The sequence below is a fragment of the Eschrichtius robustus genome, chromosome 17 (assembly GCF_028021215.1).
Source record: "Eschrichtius robustus isolate mEscRob2 chromosome 17, mEscRob2.pri, whole genome shotgun sequence".
NCBI lineage: Eukaryota > Metazoa > Chordata > Mammalia > Artiodactyla > Eschrichtiidae > Eschrichtius > Eschrichtius robustus.
In genome coordinates this window covers 61,910,707-61,936,110 of record NC_090840.1, presented here as the reverse complement: position 1 = coordinate 61,936,110, position 25,404 = coordinate 61,910,707, and the positions used below count along the sequence as shown (strand labels likewise).

The window sequence follows — 25,404 nt, the reverse complement described above, 5'->3', positions numbered from 1 at the left end:
GCTAGAATTGAGGTAGATTTCGGTGGAGGGGTAAAAACGCACAAGAAAAGACAGAATCCAGAGTAGCAGAGACTTTGTGCCCCCGTTGGAGAGAGATGGTTGAGTCCTCGTCAAGGTTGCTGTGGTATCCCAGAAACACCATTCACTTCGAGCTGTGACCGCGCACCAATAACAGCAGCAACTCCGCTGCGCCGGGCTGAGGAGCAGGAATTAGGAGCTCGCGAATAACATGAAAGGGATCCGCAAAGGGGAAAGCCGAGCGAAGGAATCCAAACCCCGGGAGCCTGACACGAGAAAATGCGCTAAATGTGGCCGCCTAGACTTCATCCTGATGAAGAAAATGGGGAGTCAAAGTGGATTTACGTTTTGGAACCTCGTCTTTTTATTGACGGTGTCTTGTGTGAAAGGTAGGTTTGCTTTCGGGGGTCGCCTCTGCTTTGGATGGAGGTGAGCTGACTTGTCGCCGGAGAGGGGTAGCTTCTTTGAAATTTGCACAGATAAAAATAATCATGATAATACAGAAGAAGGAGTTGATTCACAGCTCTTTTTTCCCCCTCAGATAGGAAATGCATTTTGCTTGCCAGATTTGGCGTTCAATGCAGTGATTGAGCTTGTGCTCAATAAATATTCTTGCAGTATGCTCAAACGAATACGTGAGTTGGTTCGTATACCCTCTAACTAGTGGATATCCAGGCAGAATTCCTCTGCAAGACTTTTCTTGGTGGTGAAGATTACCTTGATTTCTAGTCAAACCAGTGGTGTTTGATGCTTTGGCTGGAGTATTTATATTAAAGAGTGTCGTGTAAATGCTTTTTAACCCTTTCAGGTAGGAAAGTTACCGACATGTTAGGAATGTGCTGATTTTAAATGCATTAGGGCACAGGGGTCTTTCACGCATCCCTCACACCAACATGAAGGTGTGCGTGCATATGTGAATTATTTCTACGTGAGCTCTTTTGCATTGATAAATGATAGAGGAGCTTCCATAGGTCCTGTGGTAGAGGTTTCGCTTAAAATGGGGCTTTTAAACGGTCTGAGACGCCACGAAGTGTTAACGAGCTACCTTTGGGGATGAATGAAAGGTAGGAGGAAAGTCATTAGCTGACGACCAAAAAGAAAATCCCCAGCAAGTCTCAGCGTTCAGACAGGTAGAGTGAGTGTCACATGCACAGACAAGGGGAGGGAGTGGGTAGGATGTAAAATTTATTCCTAAGCAGGAAGGCAAGGGACAGTCAGGATCATTGGAAGGAGAGCTGTCCTCCGGGAGAAAATAGATCCCCAGCTCTGTTCTAAAACTTCTCCTGCACCCTGCTGCCCATTAATTGCTGCAAAAAATACTCAGGCGGTGTTTATGACTCATGCCGTCATGGCAGCTCACATAGACGCGAGGGATGTCGTTTTTAGTGAAGCTAGTTTCAAATCCTGGGTGTCTGTGTGTCGGGGGTGGGTGGTGGGAGGGAGGGGGGGTGTTTTGGCCCAGGCGCGCCACCGCTGTCAACACAAACTGGACGCTTCTTCCTTTGTAAAGGAGTGCCTCTCTGAACCGCAATCGGGCCGCGTCTCTATGAAACAGTTTATTGTACAGCTTGCAGCTGGCTGTCCCCCCACAGAAGGCAGTCCATTTGCATTCAGTGGAAATGATAATTCATGTTTTGGGTGGAGGGAGCTGGAAGGGTTACCTCTCCCTCTGTTAGGACCAAGGATGGGTGGCATGTCTCGAATTTTAATTTACATCCTTAAATGCCAAGAAGTTGTCCCTGGTCTCTGTGGCAGCAACTGCCTTGTAATCCCAAGCTGCTCCTCAAAGCTTGACACCCCGCCCCCCGCCAGCCTCAGCGCTGCTCTAAGCCAGAACGCTTGTCCTCAGCGGCGTAACTACACTGCCTAGCGCACAAAAGGCGTCTCGGGCTGCGTACAAGGGGTTTTCGTCGCCGGCTCGACGTGTGAGGAGCCTCGCATTTACGCTTAGTTCGCCTGCCACTGGGACTCGGTGGTTGATGGATGGCCCTGGGGCTGCCAGCTAGACGCGCGCTCCGCGTGACTGAGGCGCAAGGAGCCAGCAACAGTTCCTGGCAGGAAAAATGTTGAGGTGGCTCCCGCTAGAAGATGACCGGGGGCTAAGTGCGAGTTTTCATGTGATACCTGTTGAGTCAAAACACATTCGAGGGGCAGATGGGGAGAGGGAGTCTCCGAAGCTGGGCGAGCACGCCAGGCTGACAAACACGGAGCCGCGCTGCCTGCAATTACAGCCGGGCTGCCCGTACCTACCGTATATTCTAGATAAGACGCGCCGATAGAAACGAACAGCGCGTTAGTTTGCTTTAAATGGCACTGGAAATGAGACCCCTCTCCTCTACTCACAGCTCCCGTAATTTGGACTGAGATAATCGGCCCACTGAATATATTCCAGTTTCGGGGACATTGGGAAGAAGGAGTATTTCACACTCTGCTTTGATCCGGTCCAAAATCATTTTTCTACGGACCATTAAAAATTTTTTCTAATGGTAATAAGATCCTTCATTGTCACTTACCTGCCACTTGAAGGGCACCTCCTATATTTTACAACTTGGAACACTGTCCTCAAATTCTGAGACACAAACTTACAGAGGCTGTATGCTTTAGACTTGCTCCCGGTCGCCCAGTGGTGCCAATTTTTAGTTGTTTCTTCTCCTTCTTCCCCTTCTCCTTAATTTTACCTCAGTCTCAAGGCTTTTCCTAAAACCAAGATTGCAGCAATGGCTTAAATGTTCTTTCCCCCAATGTCTACGACTGCTTTTGTCTTCCACGCTGTTTTTCTTCTGGTCTCCCAGGCCCACGGGGAAGCTCAGGATGGGGAATCCTTCTAAGAGCTTTGCAGGTCCTAATCTAGGCTAGTGCTAGGGTTCAGGAAGTCCGAGGCGCAGGCGCTTGCTTTTCCAGGTGAACAGCTCCTGCCAGGAGAATTCCACTTTCTGTCCACACTTTTCATCCCTCCACTGTCTCACCTCTGCCTGCCACAGCAATGACAAAGAGGCTCAGTGGGAGAAAACGCCTCAGAGTAGAAGACAAAGTGGCCTTCAGTAGTAGGCCTGAATCGCTCGAGTGGGGTTGAAGGGAGAGGCAACCCTTTCTGGGCATTCTGTCTCCTGTCGCCATCTGAAATAAAAGGCCACGGAGGGCACCAAATTGGGCTGTGGGGCGGGCCGGGGGCGGCTTGGACTTGATGCATGCCTATTTCAGGCTGAAACACACACACACACACACACACACACACACACACACACAGAGGAAAGCAAAGGTTTCTGAAATGCAGCCTGCAGCTGCAACGTGTCTGTTTTAGGTTTCAATCACATAGAAACTGAATCTCCAAGTCGTGCTTAAACGTCCCGCCCACGTAAACAGACACCCGCGGGGTGCTTCCCCACGCTCCTTCTAGGGAGATCCTGGGGGAGCACACACATCTTGCAGGAAAGGTACAGAAGGCACTAACCTCGGTGGACAGCAGGTGAGAGCTAGTGGGCCGCGTCCCCCACCGTGTACTAGAGCGTGATTTCAGGGCTTCTCTCTGGACCCCAGACTTCGAGAAGGATCCACGTTTCCGCGTGCTCTGGGACTCCAAGGAGATATTACTCCCCCCACAGAGCTCTTCTGGAAGAGCGGAGCTCGCACCTTCTCCCGCAGTTAATTAGTACTGGAAAGGGTCGCAGTGTCCACGCAGGGGGAGAGCTGCCAGCAGCGCTCATTAGCACCTTTTGCCCACCCCAGTGTGACCGCGCCGGAGGTTTCAGCCCCGCGCTTGTGCTGGGGGCTGATAACTCTCACTCCCCTGACCTCAGGGCGACAGTCTGCCCTGTCAGTAACGTTAGGAAAATTTCTGTCGTGTCTTGAGGGACCTTTTGAGAGGTGGGTGTGTTGGGTTAATGTCTTTACAAACCAGTAACAACAGCAAACAAAAAGCCACCCACTGCCAAGGCCACCATCAAAACCCTCCCTTGAGGTTAACAGGACTGAGTCAGCTGCTTAGAGGTAACCTTCACGTTTGGGTCAGGGGTCCCTGTCCTGCTGCGGTATGGACAGGAATCCCTCCCTTCCATCTGTGTCCTCCGGGAATACTTTATTTGCTTCTAGAAGGCCAGACTACCTGAAATATTCATGGACTACCTGAGGTTGAAACTGGATGCCTGACTTGGTCTTTGGCGAGATTGTGAGGGTGTGTGTGTGGGGGGGGGGGGGGTGCTGGGAGGAGGAGGTACACATGGATCAACACGGAGGAGCCTTCGGGAGGCCTCGAGGGTGGGTGTGGGTGTGTGTCCGAGGCGGAAACGGACGGCGGATAACAAACAGTATGTTTCTGTTCCCGGAGTCGCTGGTGCTGCAACCACTGCTGCCGCGCGATCCGGTGCAGGCGCCGAGAAAGCTCCCTTTCCCCATGCTGACCTCAGCGCTGCCCTCACTGAAACAACTCCTCTAACAGGCTCTCCGGGAGTTCGAAAAACTCACTGGGGAATGAGTCATGGAGACTGATGCTCCTCTACCGTCCCCTTCATCCCCAGCCCTCCTCTGCCTCTGGGAGGAAAGCAAGCTGGGGTCAGTCCCAAGTTTGGAGAGCCACAAGGGCTTCGTTGGACCCTAGGGGAAAGGGCAGAAGAAATGAAAGAGTACAGGGTCAACCCGGTTGCCACGTGGTCCTCTCCCAGACCTGCTGGAGAGGCCAGCTGAGGGCTGAAAGCGGGACAGGCACGGGGACTGTAGCGCAGTGCAGAAAAAACATGAAGCAGGACGACCAAAGAAAGAAAGATAGACTCAGGCAGCAGGCAGATTCCCTTCTTGTTGAACACGGCGCCTTTGGGGAGGCTTTGCACCACCGAGTTGGTAAGCCAACCCAATTTACCGCCCTCAAAAGGCTTGAATAGCTCTGAGCTGAACTTCCCCTGGACAGTTACCCTGTTGAAATCGTTTGGAAATGTCGCTGTGCAGCATCAAATTTCCCAAATCTTTTGGTGTTGAGGGTTTTGGGGAGGATGTGAGGGCTGCATCAAGTCCACATAGGAAGAGTGAGTGTGTGAGCAGAAATAATTAAGGAGCAGGTTTCAGGTTTTGAAAACCTGATGCCAGAGCCTTTGAGATCCTTCAAGGAGAAAAGGGGTAGAATTACTCCATAATTAAGTACTCCAGGGGCATAGATTTAGTTGTGGTAGTTGTTATTACTGTTCACGATATTAATTAGCATTACTATTTATGCGCTAGCTGAATAGATTTGGGGTGCACATGTCTTTTCCCTGAACACACAGTTTGGTGTCTACAGAAACAGTGAAATATTAAAATAAAGCAGTAGCAAATGGCATCCGTACAGGGCTCTAAATATAGTAAAACTATCAAAAGTGAGATCTGATAAAACAAAAATTAAGAAAGGTAGCAATTAATAATGCCCTTGTATGCATATAGAAAAAAAAAAACAAACCTCAAATGCTAAAGTACTTGTCTAATCTCAAATACAAATAAGCAAAAGCAACTAAACTTAAGTTCCCTAAGGCTCCAAATATACTTCTCCTTGTGTCCCAAGAGTTTTACTTTCTTCTACTTAATATCAGGGTTTCCAGAAAGGGCTTCAGGATATTAAACACTTTCAATGTTTTGTCCAGTTTGAGAAATAACTTTGAAGCACCAAGCAACATGTCTGGTGAGTAACTTGTTACTTCAGGTAACATGACTATTTGACAAAATATGCCATCTTGTACTTTGAATTCCAGTGTTGGAGAGATTAAAAGTAAAATGTCTGCTAACGAAAAGATTAGGGGAAAACGCCTGAGATGCCAATAAAACTTAAGGCCATTTTATTTTATCTATATATACATTAAAACATAGCTTCTCTTTCTGTCTCTTTTTTCCATCCCCCTTACTCATAATCCAAACGGGTGTGTAGTTTATAGATACAGTGACAGTTCTAATTTGGATTTTGGATGAGGTCTGGTAAGGATGATAGAACAGATACTGTCATTACCAATTCATCTTTTCTTTCTCAAAGTGAGCAGGTGGGGTGATTCATGGTACTTTCCAGGGAGATCAATCTCCACATCTACAAGAATTTCTCTGAATTAGACCCCTTGTAAGTCTCTCATTCTCATCCGGAATATTACTTTTACAGGAATGTCACTGAGAAAATTCAATTTGTTGAATACCTTCCAGTATTCATGGTCTCAGTGCTGGTGATCATCTTTCTTTTTCTCAAGCCTCCAATCTTGCAGCTATCAAATGCATTTCATGCCATCACACCTTTTGCTATGCTATTGCTTGGTGCTAGTTGAGGATTCTTAAGGATTAATACTTTTTATATAATCACAGCCTGTCGCCCTGCAACCCAATTTGAAATCTCTAAAAAGTCAAAATTTATAAGATTAGCATATGCATCATATACCTTGTACCTGGTTCACAAGTATATCTGTGGTAATCAGATGCCACTAGATAACACAATATCATTCTATTTGCTCATACATGTTTGCACTGCAGTGATTTCAAAGTGTTCCTAAACAAGTAGCATCAGCATCCTTTGGAAACTTGTTAGAAAGATGAATTCTCAGGTCCTTACCCCAGGCCTATTGAAACAGATGCCCTGGTAGTTGGCACTGACATAGGTGTTTTTAACAAGTCATCCAGGTAATTCTGATGTGATCTAAAATTTGAGAAGCACTACAGTAAAGTAGAAAGAGCAAGGGCTCTGGAGCCACCAAGACCTGAAGACAAATAATGATTCTGCCAGCAACTATCTTTGTACTAGCAGCTCAGTTTTCCTAAGCTTCAGTTTCATTATCTATTAAAAAGGAAATTAGAATTTCAGTAGGAAGATTATATATGTAACATATATAGTACCTGACACTAGTAGCTATCATCAGTATTATTAAAATACACTTCCATGCACAAAGCCAGTATGAACTCCCACACACTTCATCCCTAACACCACCAGCCCTAACTTGTCCACAGCAGTAAATAAAAAATGTAGCACCTTCTCACTATTATTTCACTTTGGCTAAGTTCCTAGGCTATTATACATTGGAGAAACACTCTTGAAATTTCTTCTTATCACCTTTACACAGTTACTTTGGGTGCTGGCTCTATGAATCAGGGGCAGACCCATAGCTTAAATATGTTACTCCTACTCCCGGGCTAATTTTATCCATTGCATACCAATATTGATTTATGTTAATATTGATTGATTAATGTACTTACATGAATTTGTTAATTCATCTTGTCACAAATCCATGGTATTTACAGGGCTGGAAGAATTCTTACATACCAGCTGGTTCACCGCTCATACTTTATACAGTAAAATGCACATGCCTAGAAAGGATAAGAGATTTTTTTACTAGGTTACAAAGATAATTAGCTCCAGAACTGAGACTAGATCATTGGGTCTTCAAGTTCCTGTTCAACTCTCTTTCTACTGTACCTTATCAATTTTACTACAGAGTTTTCTCAGATGGCATCAATGAAGATAATCACAAAAGTTAATATCTGAGTACCATATACCAATTAGTACCATGTAAAAATATTAGTGACTATATGTTTTGTGGTAATTTTTTTAATGTTAACTACCCATTTGGTAAAAGACAAAAAACCAAACAAACAATTGTGGAATGAAAATATTTTCTAAGACTATTATAATATGCACATCAAATAAATAACTAATCATATATTCAATAAAGTCTATTTTTGACATTACAAACCTATAAAAATAAAATCAGTGTACTGAGTTTTTTAATGTATCATAAAGAACTTAGAGGGCTATTACTTAATCAAATTCTTATTTATTTCTTCTCATAATCTGGGCACAGTTTATTTAAAGGCTTTTAAATCTAGAAAATCTGTTCCTAATTTACTTTATTCATGTTTTTAATATATTCACATTATATTAACATGAGATTTATGCATTCTCTCTCATCTGCATTTACATTTGCACATTTCTCTCACATGATATATAAATGATGGTATCATGCAAAACTCCCATAGAAGTAATAATATATTTTATAAATATTAATAGTGTAAGAACAATCAATAATGTGAAGGGGTTATCTTCAATTTTAGTGACATGTGAAATATTTCTAAAGTCTCTTCAAGATATGGGAGTAAAATTTCCAAAATAATGAATGTTGCTAAATTTGAAGTGTCTAAATGTTCAGAAAGGGATTGAAATACATAGAAAGTAATGAGTGATTCTCTTAAAAGCTGAGTTTGTAACATTCAAGATTATAAAGTCCTTCTTCCTTCTTTTGCTTTATGTTAGCAAATTTTAAAGGAATATTTATGATTACACAATTTAAAGTAATGGCAAGGGTTTTTTTAACTATGACAACTTCAAAAATAGGGTTGCATACCATTTTGAAAGGAAATTTATAAAGGGAAAGAGACTCACAGAAGAGGGTTTATTCAATTTTAACTGAAAAAAAAAAAAAAACCCAACTATGCTATAGTTTTCCCTTATACAAGTTCATCAGGTTGACTCCAGAATACTCAGAGGTGCTTCATATATAGAGAGGATATAAGACATTATTATGTTTGGGGAAATGGTACCAAAATAGGCATGTGTATTTACTGCATAAAATATGAGCAGCAGGAAACTCTGTGCTAAGCCCTTTATATAGAGTGTGTCATCCACATCTCAAACAGTGGTTCTCTCTCTCATTTTCCTGTTTTGAATCCTAACAAGCATCTTGTGAGATAGCTGTTATATCCTATGTACAGATTATCATCTCCATTTATAAATCATCCACATTTCCTGGGGCCAGAGAGGTACAATGACTTTCCAGGATCATTGGTTAGCTAGTGGTTGAATGAAATCTGAAATAATAGATTTTTAAGTTCATAGGCTCACTAAAAGTTAAAACTAAAAATGACCAAGTTACTAATTAGACCTCTTCACTTTTAAGAGAAAAACTGAAATCTTGAGAATTTTTTTTTTTTAATTTTTATTTATTTATTTATTTATGGCTGTGTTGGGTCTTCGTTTCTGTGCGAGGGCTTCCTCTAGTTGCGGCAAGCGGGGGCCACTCTTCATCGCGGAGCGCGGGCCTCTCACTATCGCGGCCTCTTCTGTCGCGGAGCACAGGCTCCAGACGCGCAGGCTCAGCAGTTGTGGCTCACGGGCCCAGTCGCTCCGCGGCACGTGGGATCTTCCCAGACCAGGGCTCGAACCCGTGTCCCCTGCATTGGCAGGCAGACTCTCAACCACTGCGCCACCAGGGAAGCCCCCGAGAATTTAATTTAAAAGAAAGCCTAAAATTAATATCCATGTTATATATATATATCACATATTATATATATATATACATCATGTTTTATATATATATATATATATATCACAGTTACAGTAATACATAACTTCTCAGTTTTGTAATTTTCAACATCTTTTACTTAACTTGCCTAACTTTGTTCTCTAAATTATTCTGTAAGATGGATATGAAAGCTATTTTCCAGTTTTATAAGCAACAGTAAGTGAAGTAAATGCACAATAATACAAAGTTAAATATGTCAATATAAGATATAAAACTATTTAGTGCATTAAGGACAAAAAAGAAAAAAAAAACAAATCAAAACGTATAACCCTTAAATTTTAACCCAGTGCTCCTGAGTAAAATTTAAAAATTTATGAACGTAGATGACTTATGGACTTCACATATAAAATAATATGTGGGCATAAAACTATTTACCAGTTGTATCATAAGCTATGGCAAATAAATTTATTCCATTTGGTACCTACTCTTCCATTCAGTTCTATAGAGTTTTAACGATGGGAAAACTCTTATGACTTATTTGTCTAGTGTCTAATAGGGAATGTGCATTAGATTTATTTGTGGGTTCAAGGGAAAGCGCTTTATAAAAAAACAATCATACCCAAGCTTCAGCCACTTGCTCTACTTCTTCCCATAACTGCATCCTAGTTAAAAGCGCAGGTATAGGTGTACATCTTCACATACAGAGGAGACAGTTCAGAGAAGTGAAGAGACTTGCCAAACAAGGGAGTGCAAAATAGTCTTTCAATTCTCTGTCCAGTACATGATTTTTTACTGGGTACTGCCTTATGAGCTTTTTTATTTAGTCCTAACTGGTTTATGGCAGTAAAGCACCTTGAGAGGAGAGACAACTGTGCCTATGCCCAAATCCTGACCAGGTTCAAAACAATACTTCCTGAAGCGATTGTGTCAAGAGACACAGATACATGAGGGTAATAATATTGGTAAATGAGAAACTTAACAAGCAATCTAAAAATTAACTAAAAATGAAATGGGGGCATTGAAATATACATCATTGTCTAAAAAAGAAAAAATACACATATTAAATTGTACTTAAGCACTCAAAATTAGCATCACATTTTCCTTTGAAGGTGATAAAATGTATTTTCATATGCAACAAAAGTACTGTTGTACCTAAGTCCTTTCTGAACTTTAGACTGTCTCAATATAAATATGTACTTACCTTTTTTCTACTTACATTATTAAAACTTTGTGGGTATATTTTTAGAGATGTCATTTTAACCTATATTTTAAATGTTACAGCTTGGATATCCTAACAATGCCCTCAGATGTATTATTCATAGAATATACATATTACATTGGACACTGTTAGGGAACATCGTTATTTTGAATAGTTTTGCATCTTACAACAGTTAGGTATAGATTTCTCCAAGGTTGCCAAAATTTAGGGATAAATTACAACTGCAATCTGTCTCCAAGTCTATTTCCTACAATTATACATTCCAGAATTTTATTTAATGTTGAAAATTGACTGTCAGCCCAGTTCTCCATTTTAAAATTGATCCAATTGTAATAATTCACTTTAGCCTATTGAAATTTTAAATCATAAACTGACTTGACGTTTTGTTTGCATGATTTTGGTGAAGGGAAGGGGAAACAGATTGATAATTAAAATGCGTTTTTCTCAAGCTTGTTCACATTCCCATTAGCCTCTTGTTTATTCATTCACAGCTACTTAATAAAATTATCAGCTGTGTTTCATTGTTTGATATTATTGTAATTTCTCAAATATCTATTTTTTGTGTGTTTGTTCACACTCTGAGGGTTGTCTGATTTGAAAGAAATATGAAGAAAAAATGTTGTTGCTTTTTTAACATCTTTATTGGAGTATAATTGCTTTACAATGGTGTGTTAGTTTCTGCTTTATAACAAGTGAATCAGCTATACATATACATATATCCCCATATCTCCTCCCTCTTGCATCTCCCTCCCTCCCACCCTCCCTATCCCACCCCTCTAGGTGGTCACAAAGTGCCGAGCTGATCTCCCTGTGCTATGCAGCTGCTTCCCACTAGCTATCTATTTTACATTTGGTAGTGTATATATGTCCATGCCACTCTCTCACTTTGTCCCAACTTACCCTTCCCCCTCCCCATGTCCTCGAGTCCATTCTCTAGTAGGTCTGCGTCTTTATTCTCGTCTTGCCCCTAGGTTCTTCATGACCACTTTTTTTTTTTTTTTTTAGATTCCATGTATATACAAAATTGAGTTATTTGTAGTGAGGTGGATGGACCTAGAGTCTGTCATACAGAGTGAAGTAAGTCAGAAAGAGAAAAACAAATACCATATGCTAACACATATGTATGGAATCTAAAAAGAAAAAATGTTTTTAATTTCATTTTCTCTTAGAATACCATATAATGGTACCTGGGGTTTATCAACTGAGTCAATGAAAAATATAATTTTAAGCTGATTTTATTATGAGTATTTTAATATAGAGAAATGAAAATGGGTCTCTTTCATTGTTATTCTATTAAAGCACAATAAGATACTGTTAAAAGACTTTAACTTCAGATAATTTGTAATTTTTAGGAATGGTTTTGTTTCAATGTTTAAACTATATTTTTATATACAGATATGACTTTTCTGATTCTGTTAGTGGAGGTGTAATTTGAATTTCCCCCAAATGTTGGTAATGAATTTATGCCGATCTATCTGTATGTTCTAATATTGAGCTCTGTGTTGCTAAAAGCTGCATTTGCGAGATAACAGATCAAAGTTAGGAGAACAGGCAGAATAAACACAACTGAATCTCCTGGAGATGAAACACAGTACCTTGAATTTATTGGCTCTGTGCTCTAACTGACTGAACTATGTAGACTAGACAAAATATTTACTCAGTGTTCACATATATGGAGAAACACTAAGTTAAGGTTTTTTGGCTGATGTCTAAATCAAAACAGCTGAACTGATTCAAATGTTTTGTGTTAACACATTTGCATCCAGGCTGCTAATTTGTGTGCCAACTTCTGGCTTAATAGTGTATAAGATGATAGAGATGATAAACCCTCTTAAATGAAGTTTGCAATAGAAATGCTAACAGGCCCATGACTACCTGCATTGAATTCATGTTCAATGCTCTTTACAGGGCTTAAAAAAAAAAATTTCATCCCTGAATTCTACTAGTACTTGAGCGCTCTTTTACCTGTTAAATCTTTTTAAAGGAGGTCAAACAGAAAGTCTTAAAATCAATTTTCTAGCAAAGTGCTAGGAAATCTTTAATATCTGTGTTAGTCTGTTAGTGTTCATTAATATATTAATAGATGAAAATCAGAAATGACATTTTGAAATTAATTTTTAAATATTACCAATGTGTAAGTCCTTAGGAATCAGCCATTTTTCAATATTTTGAAGCTCACTACTTTTTACCTGTCATTGCATAGATTATTGCAATCTACCCATCTTAGAAAGAGTACATTCTAATTATGTCATTCTTTCAAAAGTAAAATTCTCAAAGGCCTCAAGAGAAATTGCAAGATGTTAGACATATTAAGTTACATCTTGTGCTAGTTCATGTAAATATTTGTTTCTATCATTTTCTTTTTGTTAAGTCAAGTTTGATTTATTACACCTTTTATTAGAACAGTATTATTTTTAATTGAATATTATTATATTGATACAATTTAAGTTAGAAGTTGTGAAAGATACAGTGGTCAGTAGGTTTTATTTCCACAGAAAGAACCAGTGGCTTATGTATCAGTTCTGAGACTCATCCACACATTCCTTCAGCCATCAGTCATTTATTGAGGGCCAGTGTTTGTCATGCCCTTGCCTAGACTCTGAAAATATAGAGATGAAAATCTAGTCACTACCCTAAAAGAAGACAGTCTTCATTTTGAAGGAGAGTTTCTGTGAACATAATGCCAAAGAAAATTGTGAAATTGTTTAGTTCTTCGATGTGATTCTTTTATCATGAAATATCAATGTAGTTTATTACATCTTTATTTACATATTCTATATATTAAGTCTTTATCCTCTCACAGGTAAGTATTAACATCCTACAGACACTGTTTGAAACTTTCCAGTGAAAGTCATCATTCTGTGATCTAATCTAATGTAATTTTCCCTTGTAATTTTCAATTAAAATGTTTATTGACTCCCATCTGTTCAGTGAACTGATATTAACTAGTTTATCCAGTATTAATGAAGATCCCACATGTATTTCTATAACAGCATTTGTACAGTTATATAATAGTTTGTAATCAGCAAATTGTGCTTCTTACCCATTCTTTTTTACATGTTTGTTTCTGCCTCAGAACTCCTCATTGGCTTCCTAATACTTTTAAATTTAAATTTAAATCTCTACCCCTTCATTTAGTGATTCACATGAAATAAACCTTGAACTAACTTATCAAGGTCAACACATGCAAAGGGTAAAATAAATAACTAAATATAAATATAACTGACTCTGTCATAGTTTTTTATTTCTAATTTTTTCATCTTTATTGGAGACTTATGTATGTTGGGAAAACAGTGTTTCAGTAAGTAGATTATGTTTTGTTCTGCTTTGTTTTGTTTTAATCCGTGATTTAAAGAGCAATAGAAGGATTGATGAATGATTATACTGAAATCCTGGCATTTGACGAAATGCTGGCATTGGATCAATGCCAATTTTGCTACACAGGAGTTAAATAGAATGATCTATCTTTACAAGGTTAAGACATTCATCAAATTTTATCCTGTATTTTACATTTTCTTTATTCCCCTCATGTTGATTACTTTGATGTTTCACATTATTTTAATGTTTGCGCCAACATCCTACTTCATAATTGCCATCTCCCTATCCCTTTCCACATTCCATAAAACTCACTTCTTTGTGATCTAATGATTTAATGTGTAAGAAACCAGATTTAATATTTATTAATACAACAAATATTAACGAGTTTTTCTAAGCTCTAAAATCTCAGCTATTAATGTAAGATAAAACCAAACATGTCCATTGTCTATGTAAATTGCTATCTTGTGCTCTCTGATGACATTAGCAAAAAAACAAAAAAGTAAATTTAGAAGATTGAGATGAAAGAGCTTTGGGTAACATGAATTGTTTTACTCAACTTGGTACAACTAAAGGAAGGAATTTCTATGTACGCCACAGTAAATTTCCAACACTCTCCACAATACACTCTCCATTTAGCTCCATTTATTGAAATCCCAAACTAATACATGGGAGATAATTTGCAGGATATGCTGACTTGGTTCCATCAACATCTCAAACCCCACATCTAAGATCCTTCCCTTCTTTATCTTAACAAAGAAGAATATGGTCCCTTTACATTTCTCAAAACTATATTATACAAACAAACAAATAAATCTGCACTGCCTTTCCATTCATTTGGTTTTTCCTTCTCAAGTTCCAACTCTCTGTTTCTTTCAAACTATTATTGACAATTCACATACTGTATACAGTCTTGTAAAGTAGACTTTGCGTAAAATGCAGTGGAGATGCTCTCAAGCTGGCTTGTTTATTGTTAGTACACAAGAGAATCTCAGAGAAGCCACCTGTAAGATGTACAGCTAGACTTCATGAAAACCATGAAAATGGATACAATTAGATTGGCTCAGCGTTTGGAACAAGTGATCTTTGCCTATGCAGCAAGTTCTGGGAAGGGTGTTTTGATCAAAGAAACAACACTGTCACATACATTTCAAGTATTTCTTAAACCCCAAATGCAGTCAATAAAATTTTGTTGATAGCGAATAAACACAAGTAAAATAAGAAGTATATGCATTTTTATGAATTGTATATTTAAGCACAAATATTCACAACTTATGAATTCTGCCTCCTATGTTGTTATTTCAATTTTTAATATAGTTATTTTTCTCTAAAGTACATGTAAAAACACTTCCCTCAGTCAGATATGTTATTATTTTTTCTGATTCTTCATTTCTTTTCTCATCTTCAGGACACAAAAAAGAAACATTTTCATTGTCCACTGCTATGGACCATGCGTGTCTCTCATGCAAGCACCTCAACCTTGAGTGATAGATAGATTTAGCTCCTCTTTAAATCTAAGGAAGCAATTTAGAAAGGAAAGTAGCTAGCAAGTGGAGAAAACTGAGTTCAATCCAGGCCTTCCTAACTCAAAACCCTTGCTCTTTTCATCACACCAAACAGGATTTCATCAACTTTGAGGGGAAAAAATAATCCAGAGATTGAGATGAATTTTGAATTCTTTCCAAAGTTCAAGGTTTCTTTTTTGGAGTGAGTATTTCTGAACACAGAGCAATTTATTTTATATGCTGCAAGATGAAAGGAAGGCAACAGAAACAGAGGAAGTCAGGGGTAACAATTCAGAAAGGTCAGACTTGTTATGTCATTGGAGGGACAGGCCGCATGTTAGTGTTGGGACATGCTTTGTTGAATCCTTTATTAAGTTATAGTTTGCTGTTAGAATGAAAAAAAGTGTATGTATATATATATATATATATATATATATATATGAAATGCTTTGGTGCTATGACATTATAGCTAGGAATTATGTTTAATGCTGCCTGAAACTGTACTTTTTTTCCTTTCTACAAATTAAAATAGATAGTGTGTGTATAAGGTCTCATTTCATATTTATTTATAGTCTTTATTTTAATAGCCCAGACTTCTTGGATGACTCTGTGAATTTATTTCTTAGAAGTATAAAAGAAATGAAACATGTTTCCTTAACTCATGACTCTTATTAAGTAAAAAGGAGTCTGTCAAAAATCTTAAATCACCCAGCATGGGATCTCCATGCCTTAATAAGTACCTTATAAACAGAGTAGGCACTCTAAATATTTGGAGGCTTGAATTGGATTACAGTTAATTGAATGCATTCATTTAGCTTAGGTCCAACCTGTACTCAGAAAAATCAATCTATATTGCCCTCATCTTTCATTTGTTTTATATTTCAAATGTTTCTAACGCCATCAATGGTGGCTACTGATATCCATTTGGATATCCAATGTTTCTGGGAAACAAGAGAATTTATAAAAATGCTGTATATTTATTTAGTGTATAAAAGTATGAATCACATTTCCTCCTTTCACTTTTGAACATATAAGCCAGTTACTTTTACTTGAATGGTTTGTACTGACGTCCCTTAGCTCAAAATATCACTACCTCCATTAGCACTGCAGTAAGAACCCAGAGTAGTACTGGGCCCTGATAAATTTACTATTGCTATCAAAAATAATTGTTCATTATGAGGCCCCTCCAGCACATATTTTCAAATACTATTCAATACATCAGACAGCAAATTCATTTGGAAACGTTAGGATTATTCTCACTCTCTAATCTGATAGACTCGAACTTGAATTCTAATCCCAGCTAAACAATGGCTATTTGACCTTAAGTGTCAACTTTCCTTTAGGCTCAGTTTCCTCATCTCTTATATTCTCTGTAAGTTTAACATTATCATGATAGCAAATGGATCAGTGTGAGAAAGCACTTTATGAAGCGTACATTGCCACTAATGACTATTGCAACAATAATAACTACTATATTATTTATTTGAAAATATCTAGACACATTTACTTCAATTTATCCAATAACATTACTAAAGAAGATGCATCTCTCAAACATTTAATATGATATTTCAGGTTTTAAATCATCTTTTGTAGGCATTAGGATAGCATGCTATTTAAGATAAGCCTTGAGATAGATGCTCTTTTCTGTAAATCAGCAGGCTCCTTGATAAAGGGAGTAATCACACCCTAACCCCAAATAACTGGTTTTGTAAATCAACACTAGCTATATATTGGAATTGCTTAAACGTATATTCCTTGCAATGAAAAAGTTAAAAAATGGTCTTCACACCTTTTTAAAGTTTTAATTAAAGAATAAATATTAAACTTTATTGATTATTTTCTTGGATTTATATGTCTAATTATACAATTTTTACATTTTTCTCTGTTAAAATGATGTGGTGTTTTAATCATTTCCCCTGGGTGGTGGCCAGCCTTGCAATCTTGGGATAAACACTGGTTAACCCTAGTCGGCACATCCTTTCACATATCATTGTATTCTGTTTACCAATATTTGGTTCATTTTATCTCTGGATTCATTAATAAACACTTTTTTGTTCTTAGAAATTTGGAGTATGAAAAGCTTATTTCTTAAATTATTTTATTACATACTGTTTGGTTTTTTTTCTAATCATATTTTGCCTCAGTTTGGGCATTTCATAATACAATTTGTATTCATTTCTGTTAATTATATTCCTCCAAATGATTTGATAATGTTCACCTAAGTCATCATCATATTGTTATTTACATTCCTGATTTTACTTTCTACACCATTTTCTTTTATTTTGGGTTGAAACCATAGATTAAGAATTTTGTAAATATTTTTCCAGGAATAAAAATGTAAATATAAATATTATGCTTTTATCCAATTGTATTCTATTTTTAGTCTTACTACTTCCATTTGTGTTTGCTTTTCTGTCTTCCGAACTTCTAGGAAGAGACATTTCACTGTGTTTCTATTTTTTTTTATGTCTTACTATGGCATGTAAAACCTTTTTTCCAGATACTCCTTTGAGAAAATATATTAATCTCACTATGTCAAAAGATTATTTTTTTTTATGTTTTATTTATTTATTTTTTATAAATTTATTTATTTATTTTTGGCTGCACTGGGTCTTTGTTGCTGCACGCAGGCTTTCTCTAGTTGCAGCGAGCAGGGGCTACTCTTCCTTGCGGTGTGTGGGCTTCTCTGCAGTGGCTTCTCTTGTTGTGGAGCACGGGCTCTAGGTGCACGGGCTTCAGTAGTTGCAGCACGTGGGCTTAGTAGTTGTGGCTCGCAGGCTCTAGAGTGCAGGCTCAGTAGTTGTGGCTCATAGGCTTAGTTGCTCCGCAGCATGTGGGATCTTCCCGGACCAGGGCTCGAACCCGTGTCCCCTGCTTTGGAAGGTGGATTCTTAACCACTGCGCCATGAGGGAAGTCCCTATGTTTTATTTTTTGATTCTGAATCTCTTATTTAGCCAGTACATATGATAATTTATTTTATTTAGCCAGTACATGAGAATCTATTTTACAATTACATATTTTTCATTATTTGTAATTTAAAAACATTGTATTTTGATTGATATTTGATGTAAAATAAGGCTTTCAACAATTATGTATATCTGTCACTCACTATATAAACAATTCTTTTAAAAAATTTTATGTAAAGCTGAGATCAGTTTTAATACAGCCTAATTTTTGTGTAATTCTTTTTAGGATGTCATTAATTTTTCTACCTTTCACAATATTATAATACTATTTGAGATCTCCAATTTTTACTATATTTTAATTGTTACTTTTTAAATTAGCTTTTAAAGCATTTACTTAGTATGTTATCTGAAATATGAAAATGTAAATTATAACTTTTATGGACTTTTTCTGGACATTTTCACTTCAGTAAGCATTTGTTGAGCTCCTATTTTTTAAGTCTACTTAAGTCTAAGTCTAGAATTGTGGGCTTGAAAGAGTCAGAAAGTGTTGAATAATGGTCTCTCTATGCCAATAAATAATTCATAATTCATTCTAATGGGAAAGAAATGCATGTGAACAAATAATAATATACATTAATAAACACCATTATATAGGGAGATCAAAGCACTATCAGAGTTAGAGAACAGATTGATGAACTAGCTTGAGAAAGAAGAGGTAAGTTTCATAGCAGATTGATGATTTAAGCCGTATGCTGGTGTTTTGAAAGCTGGGGGTATGAGAAGGACCCAAGGACTCTAATGTGCACCATCTTTTTTATCTTACCTTCCCTAAATCTGCCCCCATCATCAAGCAGAGCTTTGCATGCAGAGTGGTCCCCTCAACAAATCACCAAATCATGTTCCTAGTAAATATATCTTTTGCCTCCATGAAGTAAAGTTTAGAAATGTATTTCTTTGGCTTTCACTATGAAATATACTGAAATCTGACCACATGACAAGTCTTTATGCTTTCTGTGATTTTACATGTCTAACAGATTTTAGATCATTGTTTACTTTTTAAGATGGGGAAATTCTTTTTTACTCCCCTAACAAACCTTATCTTTATCAAGATGGTTCCAAATACCCAGCACATACAGTAGCTATGGTGCTAATGTTATTCTCTATAATTTTCCAATCAGTTGTTCCTGGCTAAATTTCTCCAAGTAACCTTGTCCTCTGTTGGAGAGTTTCAAATACTCTAATCATGATATTCTGACTAAAATTATTGCCATTCTTCTTTGGCCATTGATGCATTTCTGCCTTCTGTTTGATTTCCTGTTATTGTTGTTGAAACAAACAACTCTAAATCTGATAATAACCTGTTGAGGCTGACCATAGGCTCCAGAGGAAACTGCTTCCACATGTGATCATAGACTCCTTAGTGGTTTAGAAGTGTGGGGAGCCTATGGAGGAACCAATAGTTTTGAGTAGAATAGAATTTAATTAGTTTATACTTAACAGTATAATAGATAGAATGTCGTATTCTTCATCTACCATATGTTTGTCATTATAGTTTTTTTTTGTGTGTGTATTTATTTTGCCTTCTCGTTCTATTTATGCTATTCCTGGAGTGGATTTTAAATTCTTTTGTTTTAAACAAAACAAGCCCATTCCCTAGTTTAAAATATATCCCCAACATCTTCACCTTGTTGACATACTCTCTCTCCTCCTCAGATGCATTTCTCTAGATGTTCTCTAGTTGAATTAAATTCTCCATTTCTCACACCACCCTAAAATTTCATTTGTATCAGAATTATAGTTCTTACCACAATCTGCCTTGTATTCAGTAATTTATGCATATTATATCTTCCTCATGTTAAGAGAAATATGGGAGGTCAATGGCTGTGTGTGTGTATTTCCAAAGAATCTTGCACAAGGCTTTAGAGGTAGAAACTTAATAAATGTAGGTTGCTTTAAATCATCCTGAAATACAGCAGAATATTAACTGACTTACCATTTTCTGACATTCTAAATATTATTTTATATATTATTTTATTTTTATTTATTGAATAATCAATATTTATCTTTTTTCTCCTCCTCTAATCTTTTGTTATAATTGTGTTTTATTTCTCCTATGATGTTCTCTAATTTGCTGTTTGATTTAATTTTGTGCTATTTAACCTGCACTTTGTTAATGTTTTAATCTTCTTTTGCTTGTTTTTTTTATCTGTTTTAGAATTTGAAATGTCTCTTAAAGCATTACTTTTAGTTTTGAAAATTTATGGACACATCATTTCAGGTATCTTTTATCAAAGAAAAAATTGAGACAGCCTATAGCATAAAATTGTGTTACATTTATTACTCTTAGGTATTTCCATTTCTTCAATGTGTGTTATCCCAAGTCATTCATTAACTCCTATCTTCATGAACTTATATTTTTCTTTGAGATATGAAACAGTGATAGTGTTCAAGATATGTTTGAAGTTTGCTTCCAAAATCCCTCTACATAACTTCCTACTATCTCTATTGAAATTAACTTTCAGATCACAAAAAAAAAGACATTTTTTTTCCAACCATGATTTCCTCATAGTTTTTACTTTCTCCTGTGTCTCCATTTCTTTATATTTAAATTGTGGGAGTTAAAGCAGATATTTAAAAAACCATGCATTTTGAAAACTCTCTCTCTGTGTTACTGCTTGACTCATCAAAACTGTTCCTTTCTTTTGTTGTTGCAATTTTTACTTCACAAATTATTCTCCTCAGTTTTAAACATTTAAACATGTTTTTTAATATTCTTGTTTCAGTCTTTTTTTAATTGAGCATGAGATTTTTTTTTTGAGGAATGAAAGTGGTGTGACATGCTTTGCTCTTAGAGGTACCATTGCCTGTTACCTGCTATGATATCTGCCTAAAGTTGCTTCACTATTATTTCTTTTTATTTTCTTTTTGTCTCTAGGCAATCAATCATGTTATTATAATTATCAAAGATGCTTATTATCCTTCAATGTGTTTTTATATTAGCATATCGATGTTATATATCTAAAGAGCTGATCATTTTTTAAAATTCTTATAGCCTTCCTGACAGTTTTACAGTTAGCATCAATTTTGCCCATTTGACCTTTTATGCCTCTTTATGACTGTTGGCTTTCCTCTGGATTCAAAAAGTAATAACAAGGAAATCAACAAAGACTTCATATTGTTAAGTCAGATTTTTTTAACCTGACTCATTTTGCTGTAAAAAATACCTTTAATAAAAATAGTAGGATTACTACCAAGTAAAGGATTTAAAATTGGCCAATCACATACTTGAAAAAGTGCTTAGATATTCAGTTAGGGGTTTTGCCTTTGACTTGTTCTGTTTTAACTTACTTCTTGGTTAAGTGGGAAGGAAGCAGAAAGTGATGGAAATGGTATATTCCAGCAAATTTTTTCTACTCCTGCTGCTTCAAAAGCACAGGGAATGTTAAGATTCTAAAACCAGTCTTCAGCGCTTGGGCAGATGTAACAGGTGAGTGATTATTTGCAAGGCTGACATGGTTTGTAGAAGTGGAATTATAATAGTTTTCCACTGCATGAATGAATCTGACATTTTGTTTTAAAGATGAAATAATTTCCAATGCCAAGTTTTCAACTTTAAAAATTTAATAGCTTTCATAGAACTACCCAGTGAAAACTGCTGTTACACTGTAATGTTATTGGCAAGCAGAATAAAATATCTATAAAAATATGACATATGGGTAGCAAAATTCTTTACTCTTTTGTAGCGCAACTGACAATAACAACAGAATCTAAAAGAGAACATTTTCAAATAATAGGCTTTGCTTTGGATTTTTTTTCCCCTTTCATTAAATGTGATCATCACTTTTCATTCACTGAAACTTAGTTGTGGTAAGATTTATTTAGATCATGAAAATTGAAAAATTCTGATGATTTAATTTATGTCTCACATTTAATGTTTCAATATAACAAAAACTACTATGGTAAAAAGAAAAATAAATTATTTGAACATATCCTATATATTTATGTATGTATTTGTTTTTTGAATCCTTTGAAATGTGATAGAAAATTACACCTGCTATTCTAGGATGCATGTAAATATTGGGGAACATATAGAGTCTACAGCATGTAGCAGTTAATATAAACACTAATAAGTCATTTATACTTTGTTTTCTTATTGAAAACTGATTTTGATTGTTATTTGACAGCTTAAAGAGACGTCTACTATTATTTTACTAATATTCTCACTACATATTCAATATCATATATTAAAATTGTGGAGAAAATTTTGTTCATAAGAAGCAACTGCTGCATATGACAACCTTAAATAAAGTAAAAATTATATTGTGTAATGAGTTTTGAAATATTTTATATCATTCTGTTTTTCAAAACAATGTGTTCTTTTTAAATGAAAATATGTTAGATTTCTAATGTGCCTGCCATAGTGAGGTCAAAATTTCGTTATAAAAATGATACCAACTTCAAGATGTTTATCATTTGTAGAACATTCTGAACAATCCATTCATTTATTGCACAGCATTTGAAAACCTAATTCTAAATAAAAATTAATTACTCTGTTCATAGTTTTGGAAGGTTTTACCTGCCGGAAAGAAAATTGCTTCTGTTTTCTTCCTAAGTTGATCTTGATTCTTTTTAGTATTCATCATAGCCTTTTTTTTTATAGCTCTCCTTTTAAGTATTATGGTTTGTCCTGAGTTCCATTCTAGCTCTATTCTCTTCTATTAACCACACAATCCCTACTCACTGAGAAGGACCAAACTTTTATCTTCACTCAAGTCATTTCGTTTGAGCTCCATACACATATATTTTACTGCCCAATATACTGTTCTTAAGACATCTGAAACATTAAACTTAAAGAGTAACGTGATTTCTACCTACCTAGACCCAGGAGTTGCTCTTTTTTTTATATTAAATAATTTCATTTATGTTCTGATTTTTCCAGTCCAGAAAATAGAGTCTCAATCTCTCTCTCTCTTTCTGTATTGTCCAAAAGAAATATAATGAGAGCTCACTATGAAATATAAAATTTTCTAGTATCCATTTAAGACATTAAAAATAGGATTATTGTAATCAAATATTTTATTTAATCCAATATATCAAAAAATTGTTTCACTTTAACATATACTCAATGAAATAATTAATGATATATTTTACCTTCTCTTTATCCTTACAAGGTATTTATAATGCAGTGTATATTTTGCACCTTCTGCATATAAAACTCCAGATACTAAACTTTTGGAAACAAATACTTGTATATTTAGATATCATAAAATTTATAACTGAAACAATAAATTCATATAAGCAGGTTGATCCAAAGATAAAAAATTACAAGAACTGAATCGGTTATGAAAAAAAACTTAAATATTCTCATTCCTATTGACAAAACTTGTTCATCAACTTTGAAAGATTTGATTTGACATAAAAGCAAAAGGATACCCGTTTCACAACTAATTCTGTCCAAGATAAGTAAATTTGCTAACTTTTGTGTCTCAAAATCTCATTTTTATTAACATCAAATTGAAAGAGACATTGTATACACTGAACTCTAATTTTATCTATATCAACAATATTGTTCAAATTTTTCTTATAATGTTCACAGTCAATTTACTTATCATTGCTAACTAGTGACAGAAATATTATGCATGATGATTCACATTAAAATATCTGAAATAATTATTATTGCACTGTATTATAAAATGTTTACTTTTAACATTAATAATCATATCTATCTGACAAGTTAGCTTTTCCTTTTACTGAAGCTAAAAATCTAGCTCATGCATATTCACTTTGATGTCAGTGAGGAAACGTAAACCACACTGCTGATTTTGGTCTTTGATTATTGAATATTTGGCAAGAATTCCTTTTGTTTCAAGAGAATCTTGAATTGGAAGTAACAGGATGGTTAATATTTATAAATTTCATTCACAATTCAACTAAGAAGCATTGGCAAAAACACAGATCTTTGAATTCATTGTTTGTCCTTTCTTTCAACAGTTTCACAAACTAGTGATAATTCACGGTTCATGCATGTATATACTGAATGATTTTTAACAACTGTATCCATGATACTTTGCAATGAGGCACAGTCACTTCTTTTTAAGTTATAATAAATCCTGATACTTGACTAACATATCTGGAGCCATCCATCTGTCATGTTAGAAAATAATTAAATCATAACTAGCTGAAATATTTATTTGAGAGATGTAAATTTTCTTAAAATATATATGTCATGAATTTGATTCTTTTGGTTGTGAATTGACTTTTCCTCATAAATCTGGAAGTCCTTTGAGCAAAACATATCACAGTATTAACTGGGGCAGTATTCTCTTATTACATGACTCATCTAAAGGTAAAGAAGAATACTTGCAATTTTTCTAATTTTATTTCAATTGAAATTTGATATTAGAAATTCTTGCATTCTACATGCAATTGTTTGCTTAACTGAAGATTTTATTGCTTTTTGTAAATTAGTGTTTTAAGTGTTTTCTTCAAACATTCTAACAAAACTTCCATAACCAAAATACTAAAATAATTTATTTTATCATCTCTATACCTAAAAGTGTTTGTGTGTGTGTGTGTGTGTCTGTGTGTGTGTGTTGTGAGCAAGTATCAGAGACATTTTATTCTCAGCAAATTTTAAGACATCAGATACTGTTAAATTTTTTTTTTAATTAAAAAAATTTTTTTTTAATTTTTGTTGAGCAGTTAATTCTTGTTTCAAGTGACTAATTTCTTCAGTTCTTTTTGTACTGATAAGAAGAAACTGCTTATCAAATGTGTTATATATTTGTTGAAAACAACTAAATATCATACATCTTACTAACATTTTTCCTTTTCTCCAAACAGCTCTTTTATTTTTCTCTGAGGCAGCAACTTTCCACTGCCTTTCATAAACCAAATTGTAACATAGCTACTTCCAGTCTTTTTTTTTTTCAACTGTTTCCAATGCAGTACTGACTTCTTCATCACTAGTTTACTCTGCATGAATAGTATTTTTTCTTGTTTTAAGTGGAAAAAAAGTTCATACTTATTTATAAGATAGGAAAATAATTAAATTATATTATGTTTAAATAATAAATATTTTGATTTAATTACCAAATTACAGTTTTCATAGGCCTCACTGTACCTTGTGCTTTCTGCCTAAAATAAACACCTTAAAATAGTATAAGGGAGGATTGTGACAAGTTGCAGCAGGAATGAGGGAGGATGGGGGCAT

General features: G+C 35.8%; 1 protein-coding gene across 3 annotated transcripts in view; it reads left to right on the top strand.

Annotated features, from left to right (window-relative positions):
• The first annotated feature begins 229 nt into the window (after nucleotides 1-229).
• Nucleotides 230-25,404, top strand: part of CSMD3 (CUB and Sushi multiple domains 3) — a 1,176,048-nt gene continuing 1,150,873 nt past the window's right edge. For all 3 annotated transcript variants that reach the window (XM_068525309.1, XM_068525308.1, XM_068525307.1), the window contains exon 1: nucleotides 230-407. In XM_068525309.1, the coding sequence (XP_068381410.1) occupies nucleotides 230-407 (178 nt within the window). The remainder of the gene's footprint in view (nucleotides 408-25,404) is intronic.